At 39.4% G+C, this 16805-nt stretch overlaps 2 protein-coding genes across 2 annotated transcripts; both read right to left on the bottom strand.

Moving 5' to 3' along the window:
* Window positions 1–444: 444 nt before the first annotated feature.
* On the bottom strand, window positions 445–7325 carry LOC134882796 (intermediate filament protein ON3-like). Its single transcript, XM_063910743.1, has 10 exons — window positions 7308–7325; window positions 2679–3264; window positions 2283–2491; window positions 2116–2176; window positions 1918–2013; window positions 1633–1797; window positions 1395–1520; window positions 1058–1278; window positions 908–963; window positions 445–794 (listed from the first exon to the last, which is right to left on the bottom strand). The coding sequence occupies exons 2-10, from the start codon at window positions 3048–3050 to the stop codon at window positions 667–669; spliced, it is 1434 nt and encodes a 477-aa protein (XP_063766813.1). The 5' UTR covers window positions 3051–3264; window positions 7308–7325; the 3' UTR covers window positions 445–666.
* Window positions 7326–7985: 660 nt separating this feature from the next.
* LOC134882795 (keratin, type II cytoskeletal 8-like) lies at window positions 7986–11955 on the bottom strand. Its single transcript, XM_063910741.1, has 9 exons — window positions 11481–11955; window positions 10069–10277; window positions 9916–9976; window positions 9718–9813; window positions 9433–9597; window positions 9195–9320; window positions 8858–9078; window positions 8708–8763; window positions 7986–8588 (listed from the first exon to the last, which is right to left on the bottom strand). Exons 1-9 carry the CDS (start codon window positions 11859–11861, stop codon window positions 8437–8439), a joined length of 1467 nt encoding a protein of 488 aa, XP_063766811.1. The 5' UTR covers window positions 11862–11955; the 3' UTR covers window positions 7986–8436.
* Window positions 11956–16805: the final 4850 nt, after the last annotated feature.

The raw sequence follows: 16805 nt of genomic DNA, 5'->3' as shown, positions 1-16805 counted from the left end.
GGTACCAGAAGCTCAAAACAGGAGTCAATAGCAACAGCAAAAAAAAGCTGTTAGGCATTGGTAGAGAAGATCCTGCATGGGTGCATCCCACATACTCAGCTCAGCTGCTCACCTCACAAATGCATGTTCCTTACAAATGTGGCACCATTTAAAAGGGAAATAAACCGGCTTTCCAAAAGTTTAAGATTTATTGCCAAGAAGCATCATTAAACCTAAAAAGAATCTACCAACACAAATGTCCTTACTGTTCATGTTATTTTTATAAGACAAAGCATCTGATGCACTTCAACTACCAGAGATTTTAGCAGGCGCAGTGAGATTTCCATTCTGTTTAGTGTTAAAGCTATCTTTGACAGCAACAACAGAAACACATAAAAATTCAAACATTTATTCTTCACACCAAAAATGAGACAAGGGCAGATATTGATGTTAACAGATGTCTTTTATTCCGATAAATTTGATGTCATTTGTACAAACATTCACCAGTCAAGTTGGAAGGGAGGCTTTTACTAAATAAGTATAGTTTCAACAAAGTAGGTACCCGTGTGAGACAAAAGATTCATCTGTTCTGTTGAACATGCCAAACAACATTGTATCGCACCATAAATAGCTAAAGAATTTGATCAAATTAATTAGTTTCTGATGTTTGCAAACAGCTCTTCTTTTTTAAATAAGTCTCGTGGAATTGGTTGTAGCGACTGAGGACTTTTTAATCGAGCCACTGCCATAACCACTGCTGCTGCTGAAGCCACCACCGTAGCCGCCACCGTAACCTGAGTTGGCACTGGACAATCCTGGAGTAGAAAAAAAAACATGTATGTGTTATCATTTTTTAAATCAATATAACAGTGTGAACTGTTGGTTTAGGTACCCCTTATTATCATAACATATAAAATATGAAACTTACCACCACCAGAGGACTGCTGCACATGGATGGTTGCACTTGCTCCTCCGCTGGTCAGTCTAATGTTGGAATAATGCAGAGTTAGTCCTTCATTCAAAGTTAGAGCTTATAGTGAAGCTATAAAATCACATTAAGTATTAAAATATATCCCACCTGTCCTCCTCTCCTTCGAGCAGTTTCCTGTAGGTGGCTATTTCGATGTCCAGGGCCAGCTTGACGTTCATCAGCTCCTGGTATTCACGCACCTGGCGGGCCATGTCCTGCTTGGCTCTCTGCAGAGCATTCTCCAGGTCTCTGATGCGGAGTTTGGCATCTTTCACTGCCAGCTCACCACGCTCCTCAGCCTCTAAGATCTGAGACTCAAGACTGGCCCTCTGTGGAAAAGAATGTCACTGATTATTTAGTATCTGCAAGTCCTTCTTAAATGAATATGGTGCATATCAAAGTGTTATTATTAATGCTTCATCAATAAGACAATGTTGAAATATACCTGTCCCTTGACAGCCTCAATCTCATTCTGAAGACGGGCGATCATGCGGTTCAGCTCAGAAATCTCAGCCTTTGTTGAGCGCAGGTCGTCACCATACTGTCCGGCAGAGGTCTGCATCTCCTCATACTGTTATCAAAATAATAGAAGAAGGTGTGTCAAGAAAGGGATCCAAAGTAATGAAGGGGTGTTGAAAGTAATTGTAGACACAAGATGAACTTTAACCTTCTTTTTCACTCACCTTCTGTTTGTACCAACCCTCTGCTTCAGCCTTGCCGCGGTTGGCAATGTCCTCATACTGAGCACGCACTTCAGCCACAATGGAGTCCATATCCAGTTTACGGCTGTTGTCCATCTCCACGATGACGGAGGTGTCCTTGATCTGGCTCTGCAGCTCACGAAGCTCCTACAGAACCATTGGTTGATGCACCATTATAATCATTTTTTATAAAAATGTAATGGATTTTCATCAGATCTAACTCATAAAGAAATTATAGTATTGTGAAGCGATGTAACAGATACATACAGCCTCATAGACGGCACTGAGGAAGTTGATCTCGTCCTGAAGAGCATCAGCCTTGACTTCCAGCTCCACCTTGTTCATGTAGGCACCATCAACATCCTAAAAAGAGAATAGTGTAGAAACAAGAAGTGTTATAACTTGCTGCTTTGTTGTTAACCCCAGGTTTTCAGAAGAATGGATGTATCTTTGACGTATATGCACCTTCTTCAAGACCACAAACTCGTTCTCTGCATTTGCACGTTTGTTGATTTCATCTTCATACCTGTTGAAACATGTCGGATGGTTTAGTAGATTTACTCCATTTTAAAACATCTGATACTTTATCAAACGTCTGTAATATTTAGTGACCATGTCATACAAGCACTCACTTATTCTTGAAGTCCTCAACCAGACCCTGCATGTTCCTCAGCTCTCCCTCCAACTTGACCTTCTCATTGCCCAGTCCGTCGAACTGTCTACGCAGGTTGGTAATGTAAGCCTCGTACATGCTATCGATGTTGGAGCTGGCTGTGGTCTGGTCCTGCAGGAGGCTCCATTTGGTCTCCAGCATCTTGTTCTGCTGTTCCAAGAACCGGACCTGTGGAGACAAAAGAACAGGTGAGCTTGCCAGATCTTGTAAATGTGGTTAGGTCACTTTTCTCTTTTCACAGCTGCTTGATGTAATATAGCCACATGAGAGCATTGCAGGCCATAGGTTGTAAGATCCTGAGTCCTACAGTAAATTCCACAGAAGACAGTCACAAGCAGAGAGCACAGGAACCCACCTTGTCGATGAAGGAAGCAAAGCGGTTGTTGAGGGTCTTGATCTGCTCCTTTTCATGGGTGCGGACAGCTTGGATTGTGGGGTCAATATTAAGGTTCAGAGGGGCCAGCAGGCTCTTGTTGACCTGGACAGCAGTGATCAGTGGAGCGCTGTAGTTGCCTCCTGCTTGGCTAGAGCTAATGCCATAAATGCCAGAACTACCTAAACCTGCACCTGCACCTGCACCTGAACCAAAACCTGAACCAAAACCAGCGCCAGCACCAGAACCAACAGCATAACTGGATTTTTGTACAGAGTAGCTGATTGGTGAAAAGGAACTTCTTAAGCTGCCAGTAGAAGAGCCAGAGACTGAGTATGACTTCCGGGACATCATGTTTGCAGTGGTGGAGGTTGGTAACTCTGACAAGAGGAGAACAGATGATGAGCAGTCTTCAAAGGGAGATCCAAGTCCTTCTGAGTGTCTGACTGTAAGCTCTGCCGGCTTTTATGTCCATGCTCTGAGAGAGGGAGGATCCTTTCGGCCGCTTTAACCTGGACTCTCACTTTTGCTGTCCAGCCTCCCTTCCCTCTCAGTCTACACGCCAATCCTGTAAAACAGGTAGGGAGGAATTTTAGAGAGTACGGTGTAACACTGCCCTGAGACAGGGTGTGTAAAGTAATGGCAATTATTGAATCCCCTTTTGGAAATAAAATATTACAATCAAACCAGCATCAATACATTTCATTTACCAAACAGATGGCCCATTTAGTTCACTCCAATAGATTTATAGTGCACTGTAACATAAACCATGTTTGTACACAATATTTCAGAGTTTAAAATACACTGAATATATATACAGTATATCGATTAAATATTTTGATTAAATTCTCCTTCATTACGTTCAAGTAATTCTGTGTCAAAAAACAAGGCATTAAACATACAAAATAATATAACAAGCAACATATATTTTTATTCAATATTATTTAGGTCAATATGTGTAGAATCATTAATCATGAGATTACAAAAAACACAACCAGCTCTACCAATACTTACCGGTCCAAACAAGTAGTCCACATACAAGTTGAACAAGAACAGATAACCAGTCATACTTCTTTACTAACAAAAAACAAGTCAAACATAACCCTAGTGTAGTCTCATAAGCATTCCAAATAAAAGTGGTCCTGAGATCCTGACTAGATATTTAGGTTTAAACCTTTCTTGTTTAAGGCCAAACTACTATTGTTATAAATGATAATTACTGATCACTATAGATGAAATGACAAATTTTCAATGTTATGAAACCATTGGGGAGTGCAATAAAACACAACTGGCAGAGCAGCCATTAGAGGGACATCTGGAAACTTTTTCTCTCTGAAATATGATTAAGTTTCATCAAAATAAACTTTGTGCCATAAAGGTATTATAAGATGCATAATATTGCAAATACGCAAGAAAATCTTGCAGCAATTGAAAAAGAATTTGCAGTTATTGTGAAAATCCTTTATATGATAATGTCAACTATAAGCCATGGCCTCCTGATATTTCAGAATGTTAACAAACCATTGTATCAGAATCAGAAGGTTATTATTATGAATATATGATGACAAGATTAGCAAAATAGACTTTTCTTGGATGACAACATGGCTTAAACTAGTTCACTTATGGTAACAATATCCCCTTCAAATCAGTCACAATGGGGTCCAACAGCCTTTTCAGATGTCTCATTCTTTTGTGCACATATCAATATGCATATTAGTCATTAACAATAAAGTCACTGCTGATTGAAATAGCGTTAGCGAAGGAGTTAATTTAAGTGGAACTCTGAATGTGCCTTGCAAATGTTGTGGTTTTACTCTTAACATCTGAAAAAACTGGAAAAACTGCCTAACAGAAGAAGCAGGTATAAATAGTTCTAAGATGACTAGATATATGATTACTCTCATCTGACTCCACCAATAAGCCCAAACTTATTTAACCAAATCCTGAACCAAATTCTTCTCAGTGGACAGTGGAGTCACACACAGTTTTTATATCTATAATATGTGTTTAAACTGAGTTTGAATTAAAATCAGATTTGATATTACTTATACGTGTACAAATATCATACTAAACATTGTAAGCTTTTACTCATATTTAGTTGTTTCCAAAAAGCCTGTTCTCTGGAATGGACAGGTGATCAGAATCTCACCGGAAGGGGAATAGGGAAATAATGTGTTGATATGTTCTTTTCTGAATGGATTTTCTAATGATACGATAATTTTATATTGCATGCAAATGATTCCATACAAAAACAAACAAAAAAAGCGTTTGTAATGGCCAGATCAAGTGCAGGGCCTCTTAAGCGACAGACTATATCCTGCTTGAAATGATCAGCAACCCTGACTGGATCCCAGGTAAGAAAAATCATACAGTTATAACTTACAGTACACATTAATATAACTTTTTTTGAGGACTGACTCCAATGCGGTAGTAATATGGCTTTGCTCTAAGTCCTGCAGGTATAAAGCGTATGTGAACAACAGGATCCGGTAGTTCATTCAAATAACCTCAAACAGTAAGTGGAGGTTTGTGGACTCAATGCAAAACTCTGCAGATATTATAACGAAGGTCAGCCACAAAAAGATCTAACGATCACACATTGATGGCACAGAGCTCACCTGTCATCAGATTGATAAAACAATGGGAGTTATAAGGGGGGTTAGCACACATGTAAAGATCTTCAACCAGATACCATCCTCTCATAAGGTATTTGCTGAAATACACTGTTTCTGGTCATCTACAGACAGCAGAAAATAGCTGCAAAACTTGTCTTTCCAAAAATGCCTGACCATCCTTCCTCCAGGCAGAGGCAATGGAAACACCCTTTCTGCTCTACAGAAACTACCTTCCTGATCTACAGATGCAGGATAAAAAAAAGACAGTCAGATCCTGGGGCAAGGAATAGTGGTACTGTTAATGGACCCCCAACTACCTAGAGGACTGTGGAAGTTACAGCTGAAAGAGAAAACGTTTACAAGACCAGTGGTCCGACAGGCCATTATTATTATAATTTTTTTTTTTCTCATGCAAATCTAAGCCTAAGGACTACATTTTCGACACATTTTCAAGTTTTTTTTTAGAGAAATGCATATAAACCATACCTTTAAATAGTAGGATGACATACAAATGCAATGGTGTCATCCTTGTACTCATAAAAGCTGGGAAAGCATACTACAGCTTCTCTATGGTATGTGGCTTGTGCTTTTTAAGCTTTAGCTCCTCCTTTTTTGAGGTCACAGTGTTGCAGATGTATTTGTGCTCAGTTTCATATATTTTATTGCCTCAAGGGTGTCTTAGTTGTCAAGATTCTGAAAGCATCAACAGGTATTGGTAGTATTACTGTTGCACAGAGGAGAACCGGTGTCCAGGTGAACGAGTGATAAAAGGTTGAAGTTTTAAATTGCTGTTTTTTCAGAAATTATTAATGCTGGATTTGCACCATCAGAAAGAGTAATTTCCTTACTCGGGTAGTAGATATGCATCATTAATATTTGCGTTGATGCTGATGTAATTGATTTTCGGAATTTGGAAACAATGCAGTTCAATCAACGTACTACCTTTTTTACCCGAAAGACACATACAGTATGATCGATTTTTAACAGTATATTGGTTTAGTTTTTAATATAATCTTTAATAAAAGCAAATTGATATTCACAATAATGTAATATCAACATAAAATGGCAAGTTACTGGGCATCTGCATGTTTGTGTGTTATCCTACAACCACTATAAAATATGGCAGCTAACGTTTGAACTGCAAAAGCTGTGAATTTGAAAAATGTCCATTTTTAGCTTATTTTTCTAGTGTTTGTGTTGTCTTAGTGTGTATGACTCAGAGCGGGAAGAAGTACTCTTGTGTACTTAAGTAAAAGTAGAACTACCAAAGGGTAGGGACACTCTGTTACAAGTAAAAGTCCTGCACTCAAAATATTACTCAAGTAAAAGTTCTAAAGTATAAGCATCAATATATACTTAAAGTACCAAAAGTAAAAGTACTCCTTATGCAGAATGACCCATTTCACAATCATATATAAATGAAATGTTTTGATTATAATTATTGATGCATTAATGTGTTATCAAAGCTGGTAAAGGTGCAGCAATACTTGAGTAAATGTACTTAGTTACTTTACACTACTGGTAGGACTACACACAAATAAGAAATTTGGAGATTAAATATGTATGCATATCTTGTGACCAGTGATGGGCAAGTTACTTCCAAAATGTAATACAGTAGCCTACATTACTTATTATTGTCTTTTCAAAGTAATGAGTTACATTACATTATTACTGTCTACTGAAATGTAATGTGTTACACTACTTTTGCGTTACTTTGAGTTACTTTCACCAATTAACCGCTAAAGTAGGGCTTTAAATGCTAAAATGTAGTTTATTGCAGCTCATTAATTAAATCTATCTATCTGGCAATACATGCTGACAATTAGGAAAAGAGCTAGAAAATAAACTCATGCCCCGTTTAAGTGGGCTGAATAATATGTGATACATATGTGTAACATTACGTCGCTGTGTGTTATTAATAACATGTTAGTGGAGCCTCTGCACGCCCCTGTAACCTACTGTATATGAACGAGTCTTTATGGCAGCGTTAGCTCACCTTGTCATTGGTGTGTTAATGAGGTTTGGCTGACAAGCTTTCTAAAAGCTGGCGATTCCACAGAGGACAGAGGCTGCATATCTTCAACACTCTGCCACGAGACTTAACTTCTCGGGGTTCAAGCAACAGACCCAGAGAAAGATACCTTCTGTTGCTTTGGCCTGCGAGCACTCCTGTCCTTTTCTCTCCTTTTCCCCCAGCCTGCAGCTCTGCATTGCGAATCTGTTTCTGCAGCCCTCTTAGCCAATAGTAAACAGGCTTACTGAGTAACTCTTCTACCGGCACAATTATTTCTCTGGTGTCGGAATGTCTCGCGATGTTTGTGAATTCTTAGAAACAAAACACCACATCATTTCGGGTTAACATGTGTTGTAACTGCGCTACTGATAATTGTAACGGGTATTATATTACCCACATTTCAGAAGTAATGCGTTATATTACTGCGTTACAGCAAAAAGTAATACATTACTGTAACTCCGTTACTTTTGTAACGCGTTACACCCAACACTGCTTGTGACTCATATAACCCAACAGGAAGTCAGTAATGGGAAAATGGTTTCGCACTGCCCTCATGTGAAATGTCAGTGTGGACATTACATCTTGCTGTTTATCTTGATCCTCCTCCTAAGCTTTCCCTTTTATTACCTCAATAACAACAATGAGAGTGACAAGAAATCATTTCAGTTCTCAGATTTACTTTATTCACATTCATTTGATGTAATTTGCAGCAATGTTCATTAGTCATAGTTCGTAGGAAGGCTTTTAGAAATACATCTAGTTTCAACATAATATTTGAACTTAGGTGTCTAAGTTGACAAGATTGATGACAATCAAATGGTTTCCTTGCATAGTTTTCACAATCCTTCACCTTGTGCTTTTTTCCTATTTGTCGATGCAGAAACAACTGACCTGGCCTCCCTGTATTAAAGGACATCTTTAGCTAGTACAAAAAAGTCTTGTTAACAGTCGGAAAGCCAGTGGTATTGAACCCAACTGATAACCGTTTGACGGAATAGATTCATCTGTCTCGTTGAACATGCTTAAAAACATTGCATAGCACCATGGATGGGTACAGAATTAGATCAAATTCATGAGTTACTGATGGGGAAGAGGGACGGCTCTCCTTTTTTTAATATCTTCTGGAGCTGGATGTAGTTTGCTTTGTGGAAGTTTTGATGCTGCCACCGTAGCCACCACTGTAGCCACCACCACTGTAGCTGCCACTCATGCTGTTTCCGTAGCCGCCACCATAGCCAAATCCAGAGTTGGCACTGGACAGCCCTGGAGCAGAAGAAAAAAAGTTGTATGTGTTTATGTATATGTTTTTTAGTCAATATAGCAGTGTGGTCTGTTGGTATAAATATCACTTATGACCATGTTATATAAAATATGAAACTTACCACCACTAGAGGACTGCTGCACATGGATGGTTGCACTTGCTCCTCCGCTGGTCAGTCTAATGTTGGAATAATGCAGAGTTAGTCCTTCATTCAAAGTTAGAGCTTATAGTGAAGCTATAAAATCACATTAAGTATTAAAATATATCCCACCTGTCCTCCTCTCCTTCGAGCAGTTTCCTGTAGGTGGCAATTTCGATGTCCAGGGCCAGCTTGACGTTCATCAGCTCCTGGTATTCGCGCACCTGGCGGGCCATGTCCTGCTTGGCTCTCTGCAGAGCATCCTCCAGGTCTTTGATGCGGTGTTTGGCATCTTTCACTGCTATCTCACCACGCTCCTCAGCCTCTGCAATCTGTGCCTCAAGACTGGCCCTCTGTGGAAAAGAATGTCACTGATTATTTAGTATCTGCAAGTCCCTCTTAAATGAATATGGTGCATATCAAAGTGTTATTATTAATGCTTCATCAATAAGACAATGCTGAAATATACCTGTCCCTTGACAGCCTCAATCTCATTCTGAAGACGGGCAATCATGCGGTTCAGCTCAGAAATCTCGGCCTTTGTTGAGCGCAGGTCGTCACCATACTGTCCGGCAGAGCTCTGCATCTCCTCATACTGTAATCAAAAAAATAGAAGGAGGTGTGTCAAATAAGGGATCTAAAATAATGAAGGGGTATTGAAATTAATTGTAGACACAAGATGAACTTTAACCTTCTTTTTCACTCACCTTCTGTTTGTACCAGCCCTCTGCTTCAGCCTTGCTGCGGTTGGCAATGTCCTCATACTGAGCACGCACTTCAGCCACAATGGAGTCCATATCCAGGTTACGGCTGTTGTCCATCTCCACGATGACGGAGGTGTCCTTGATCTGGCCCTGAAGCTCACGAAGTTCCTACAGAACCATTGGTTGATGCACCATTATAATCATTTTTTATAAAAATGTAATGGATTTTCATCAGATCTAACTCATAAAGAAATTATAGTATTGTGAAGCGATGTAACAGATACATACAGCCTCATAGACGGCCCTGAGGAAGTTGATTTCATCCTGAAGAGCATCAGCCTTGGCTTCCAGCTCCACCTTGTTCATGTAGGCACCATCAACATCCTAAAAAGAGAATAGTGTGGAAACAAGAAGTGTTATAACTTGCTGCTTTGTTGTTAACCCCAGGATTTCAGAAGAATGGATGTATCTTTGACGTATTTGCACCTTCTTCAAGAGCACAAACTCGTTCTCTGCAGCTGCACGTTTGTTGATTTCATCTTCATACCTGTTGGATGGCCACATTTTAGTACATCTGTTCTTTTTCAACATCTGCCACTTATCTGTAATAGTTTTCTACCATGTCATACAATCACTCACTTATTCTTGAAGTCCTCAACCAGACCCTGCATGTTCCTCAGCTCTCCCTCCAGCTTGACCTTCTCATTGCCCAGTCCGTCAAGCTGTCTGCGCAGGTTGGCGATGTAAGCCTCGAACATGCTATCGATGTTGGAGCGGGTTGTGGTCTGGTCCTGCAGGAGGCTCCATTTGGTCTCCAGCATCTTGTTCTGCTGCTCCAGGAACCGGACCTGTGGAGACATAAAACCAGGTGAGATTGACACATGTTGTACAAAAAGTATTTTCTATACATGTGTGTCTGAATATGATTTAGTGAGTTTTAAAAAAACGATATAATTTTTAATTGGAGGGATCAATGCAAAACGGATGTTTGATTATCTTATGAGATTCCAAGGGGCTTCACCTTTGTCATACATGATTAGGTAGATAGATAAATATCAGAATTGCCCCACCTAGTCACAACAAATGTAGAAGACAAGTTAACATTGCATATCTCTAGGTCGAGCAAATTATAACCTAAAAGATGTTAAAGGGATCAGTTCTGCTTTTTAATGCACACCAAACACACATCTTCCTTCATAAAACAAAAGCTATGTCATGTGTATGTGGCTTTAAGGGTTTCACCCATTTATCTTTGCCTATGAGTCACCATGCATACTCAGATGAGCTATGAAGGCCACACAGTCACTAGGGCCATAAAAAAACAGGGTGTGGCAGATAAGAAAGACAAAGCAGTGAGGTATTATGGGATGAACGCTTTGTTTTCTCAGTACCATTTTTTTTGTGTTAAAAGTTTCACTCTTCAAGGAAATTCCTCATAAAGTTTGCATGTAAATATTAACACAGACATGTGATAGTGTCATAAAAGAGAAGCGGAAGTTGATTCATTGCCCTGCACCCTGCATTTGTGTTGCCTACAACAACCAAGTAAGAAGAGCAATGTGCGAACGACAGACTTTAGACTCTGAAGGATATGGTTCAGATAGATTTATATCTTCTCTGCCAGACTCCAAGGTAAGTCACTGCAATATAATCCCCACCCATGTTTAGATAGTGGGCAGAGAATTTAGCTAGATTATGAATATAGTTACCAGTGTGAGATGGGGTCACAATCAGCTGCATACTTTGAGAGTTTTACAGCATTTATAATCCCAGGAGGTGTAAATCATTAACAGATACAATACAAAGAGAAGATTCACAGCTGTCTTGCTTTGTCAGCTTTGAATGTAGTAGGCACATTGCTGTTACTATACTATATAGAATAGCTTTAACTTCCTAGTTATTTCATTTCAATGAAGTCAAAGAAGCAAAAAAGGTTGCATTTTTGAAAGCTGCTAGAAGTCAATATACCACACTGGCCATTGGTAGTGGACACTGAGGCCTACAGTAAATTCCACAGAAGACAGTGACAAACAGAAAGCACAGGAACCCACCTTGTCGATGAAGGAAGCAAAGCGGTTGTTGAGGGTCTTGATCTGCTCCTTCTCATGGGTGCGAACAGACTGGATGTTGGGGTCAATAGCAAGGTTCAGAGGGGTCAGCAGGCTCTGGTTGACTGTGACAGCTGTGATCGGTGTGCCCATGAGGACTCCTGCTTGGCTAGAACGAAAGCCATAACCACCAGAACTAGCTGAACTAAAACCTCCATTATAACCTCCGCTTGAACTAAAACCTGAACCAGCTCCTGCACCGAAAGCACCTCCAGCACTAGAACCAACACCGTAACTGGTTCTTTGTACGGCGAAGGTGCTTGGTGCCATGGACCTCCTCAAGTTAGAAGAGCTGGAGACTGAGTATGACTTCCTGGACGTCATGTTTGCAGTGGTGGAGGTTGGTAACTCTGACAAGAAGTGAACAGATGAAAAGCAGTGTTCAAAAGGAGAGCCAAGTCCCTCTGAGTGTCTGACTGTAAACTCTGCCGGCTTTTATGTGTTTGTGCTCTGAGAGGGGGAGGATCCTTTCAGCCACTCCAACCTGGACTCTCACTTTTGCTGTCCAACCTCCCCGCCAATCCTGTAAAACAGGTAGGGAGGAATTGTCAAAAGATAAGCCGTGCCACACCCTGCCGTGGGACAGGCTGAAAGCGAAGAGAGCGACGTGGAGTGAAAATGTGATTATTACATAAGGAAAGAGCCTTTTTGAATGTGTAGCCTGCTTAGTAGTCACCTGGCATATATATATATAAATATAAATATATATATATTACTGGAGGCTAGTAGGTAGAGTTTGTGAGTGAGTAAAGGGTGAAATGGTAAAACATTTTTTATTTAAGAATCAATAAATATTACTTATCAAGTCATCATACACTTACACATTTCAGTGTCACAAAAAACTCTCTCCCTGCAGTCCCTCATGTTGGTTGTCACATGCTTGCTCCAGTATTTAGTAGTAACATTAGTTAAATGTAGCTGAACATTTAAAACATACATAATAACTATTTATTTCCTCAAGACTTCCTATAATCACATAGCCTGGTATCTTTTTAAGTGGGTATAATTACCAAGTATTTGTGCTCAACACACCTTTCACTTTGTTGCATTGTACTCTTCTTCCATTGTATCTCAGAAGAATTCCTTCCTCTGTTTACATCTACATTTCACTTTCAGAGCCAGGCTAAACGATTCATTACACTGTCTAAAGACTGCAACACATAATTCATCCACAAACAACAAAATGTTACTTGTTAATGCATGCATAAACATAATCTGGGCTCATACTAAAAGACCAAATGTAATTTGAATTGCTATGTTCTACTGCGGCTAATAATGCTTTTGTAGTTTTAAAAACAACAATTTGGATCCTCGGTGGTATGGCTACTTTTAGTCAAGTAATGATTTTTAGTCAAAGTCTCATTATAACATTTTGTATACCTTTGAATGTTATATTAGAATTGATGCTAAATTAAACTTCACTCTTGCTTTTTTGTATATATGCAATGATGCAAAAAGAACCTGTACAATCTCTGTCCAGCATTGCAGTAACATCTTACTGAATCATCTGCATATGTTGCATGATTAATCAGGCAATTACCAAAAACACAAACTGCTTTGCACAAACGGCTTAAACAAGTAATCCAGATACATATTGAACAAGAATGGACACTGCAAGCGCATCATTTATGAGCAACGAGACACATGCAGTGTTGATTCAGTGCACTCAGATGAGTTGCTGCTACAGCCTTACTTGGTATAATATGACCAGTTTATTGTATTAAATGTTAACAGATATTATGTAACGTTGTGTGATCAGAGATAGCTGACATTCTTCCCTTCTGCCACCATTACAATAGTTTAACATGTAAGCTAAATGCTAAACAGGGCATTTATTATTATTATCCCATATTTGTTGTTTGTAGCCTCATAAGTTTGTACAGTCAAAATAAAATCATCTCCCTTTCAGCTCTTAGAACAAACGACTAATGCATTCTCCAGATAAAAATTTCAGATGTGAAACTTTGTTTTTACATGACAAGTTGTTCTTGGCACAGTGTCTACAATACTTCTAACAAGAAAGTATTTTGCAATCATCTTGCCATATGAAGTTATGTGAGCGTTCAGTGTTGTTTGTCCATGTTCTCTAGCTGCCTATCCTTTTTTGACTGTAAGTGGGATGTTACTCCAGGTGAGAACTAGCACTCACCGGTCAAGCTTGCCCATCAAACCACTCCACAGTCAACTACATTTATCTCGATTTTTTAAGGGTTTTCTCTTAGCCCTGTAAAAAGGTCACGATACTTGATAACTTATCACAAACAGATTAGGCAGGGTTCACTTATGCTAATGCCATTCAACACCAACACCAACACCACAAACATTTCTCAAATAGCAAAACTGCTAACCCAGACTGACCTTGCACTCACTTGAAACATTTACACATGTTCGTACTATAAGTATATTACAAAAAAAGAATGTCTATGAATCAAAGTGCCTCATGCTTACTTTTCATAAAGACAATCAAGTAATTGTTTTCTCTCCTGATTTACCACCAAGCTTTTCCATACTCAGACACAACCTGCCCCGTTGGTCTCCTCTGCACTTTTGGTTCAGTGAGGCCTGCATTCTTTTTCATTCCTCCCCAACTTTTCACATGCACATGCCTTTAATTTCTACCATGGTGTGAAGAGCTTGACCCAAAAGCTCCAATCTCTGCTGTCCCAGAGCTATTTGGAAAAAAGTGCTGTGCTCGTTTTGCCACTGACTAACTTACTTACTGGAGAACCTGAGACTTGTGAGACAGTTCCATAACCACCCACGCACACACATGAAGACACCCGTACCTCTCACACTGCTTTCTCGTGCTGTGCCAAATTTTAACACTAGTACTCGATGCATATTTAGTGCCAATAAATAACAACCACACAATAGCAATGGGCATGCAGGGTGAGGCCCCGTCAGCCGGCCCAAACAGTCTCAGTACTGAGAAGTTCAATAAACATGGATTAAGAGTGATTAGTTTTCACTGGAGCAACACAGATGGAAATCCTGAAAAAATATTGCTCATTTAAGGTGAAAAAAGGTCAGAGCAGATCACAATTGTTTCTAGCTTTGTCTGTGCTTGTTTAAAAAGTAAACGGTCATATCTGTTTTTAGAAGTAAGAACTCAAGCCTGGTCAAGTCTGCACAACCTAAAGCAGCTCAACTTGTGATACCTCCATCACCAAGTTAAAAGATTATGCTGCCAGATAATAGCATACATGTTTAAGCAGAGGTTTATGAATCTTTGGTAACAAAAAAAGAAAGAAAAATGTGGTCATGCATTTCAGTAAGTAGGGCTGAGGGTAAAAAGTTCAAGCAGTCTGTAACAATGCTGCGTCCATCTGTTAATGTGTTTGCATTATTTGTTATGGGAATGTGAATTGTCTTAAAGCATTTGTATAGCATGGCAAAAATACTCTAAGAAAATAACTAATTTGCCACATCAAGATTTTGTGTGTTGTCACAGACATATGCACAAATACAAAAAGGCGTATGAATATTCTGAAGTGTGTACAGGTGGCTTCAAAAAAAGTCTCTCACACACACACACACACACACACACACACACACACACACACACACACACACACACACACACACACACACACACACACACACACACATATAAATGCTAGTCTTCACGCCATTGATTTCTCTGTAGCTGGAAACATAATATTACAAAAAAAAACATGAATGTTTAATTTGAATTATTTGACTTCTCAAAATATCAAACAAACCTAAGTCGCTTGGTGAAACCTGCCTACACTTTACTTGTGAACCTTTCTGGAGAATTTTTAACTGGGTGTTGGCCCTAAGTTTTCCGAGGTATACCATGCTTCTTTATACTTAATGTGAATCAGTAGCCATGCAGAGAACTAGAATGGATGATTCACAGATGCAGCGAGGCATAGCTTGCATGAATGAAAGACACGTTTAATCTTTGATTGGATCAAGAATGTTTTTGCAGCACACAATAAGTATGTGTTTACGACTCAGGTGTGGTCTGTCACGTAGGGCAACACCTGACATCCATCTCTTACTGTTACAGCACAGTAACAAAAGTATGATTATCTTTAATGTTTAAGAGTTCTTTTCAAAGGTAAGCTCAGTTCAAACGTCAGCTGGCAGATAAATGTAGTTTATTAGTCAATGCTCCTCCAAATGAATTCTTTAATGGAAAAAAAAAATTATACACCCAATTGCACACCAGCTATCTACCTATAGGTAAAGCTGTCTACCTATAGGTCAAGCTGTCTACCTGTCTACCTATAGGTCAAGCTGTCTACCTATAGGTCAAGCTGTCTACCTATAGGTTGAGTATTTCTCAACTGGTGTCACTGTCAGTGTCGGTGTTGGTGATGATGTTTGCAAGGATTCATCATTTTCAGACTTTCACAACCAGTGGCTTATTTTGACAAGAATGTGCTCCACCCAATGACAATGCACATGAGATATGAAGGTGACTGGATCAACAATCTAAGAGGATTTTCAAAAGCCCTCATGTTCTTAGGAACTACAAAATAAAATGTTACTCTATACGGTAATCCACTGGTAGTGAATTAAGATGTAGTGATCTTATATGATTTAGATATTGAGTTAGCTTTGGATCATACATTAACATGTTTAGTTAAGTATGGTATCTCAACAGCTGCATTTAAACAAACAAAAGTAAAAAAGTAGGATAGAGGTTTAAGCATCCAGAGGCTAAGCTATTTAAACAGTAAGAGAAAGTTATCATCACAGTGCCTAAAGTCAGAGACAGAGTCAATTTGACAGACGTGGAATTCACTTCCAGTCAGTAAATTTCCTTCACCCCTTTGGGTGTGAAGAACAATGCGACTACTTTTACTTCAACACATTCTTTGGAAAACCAGAAAGTAGCCTTTGTTTCAAGTTTCAAGAGAAAGGCATATAATTATAAGGAGTCTAGGCTATGAGGGCTGGGCAACAGCTAGTGTATATCCAACAGTTTGATGTTGATTAATAAAGATTCTTCATCAAGTACACTGCACTCGTAAAAGTAAGTATTTCAAGCGACATCTTGACATCTCGACATCTTGACATTTCTTAGCGATAGTGCAAGCTGTACTGCCAATAGAGGTGGATGGCAACCATTTGTATAGGAGCAGGTATGGAATGATACCCAGTGTGTGTGTGTGTGTGTGTGTGTGTGTGTGTGTGTGTGTGTGTGTGTGTGTGTGTGTGTGTGTGTGTGTGTGTGTGTGTGTCTGTGTGTCTGTGTGTGTCTGTGCATACAGTAGCATACAGTTATAGCCACGTGTA

This window comes from Eleginops maclovinus, chromosome 20 (assembly GCF_036324505.1).
Source record: "Eleginops maclovinus isolate JMC-PN-2008 ecotype Puerto Natales chromosome 20, JC_Emac_rtc_rv5, whole genome shotgun sequence".
Lineage (NCBI taxonomy): Eukaryota > Metazoa > Chordata > Actinopteri > Perciformes > Eleginopidae > Eleginops > Eleginops maclovinus.
The sequence above is the reverse complement of the archived record's forward strand: the minus strand, read 5'-3'. Positions and strand labels throughout refer to the sequence as shown.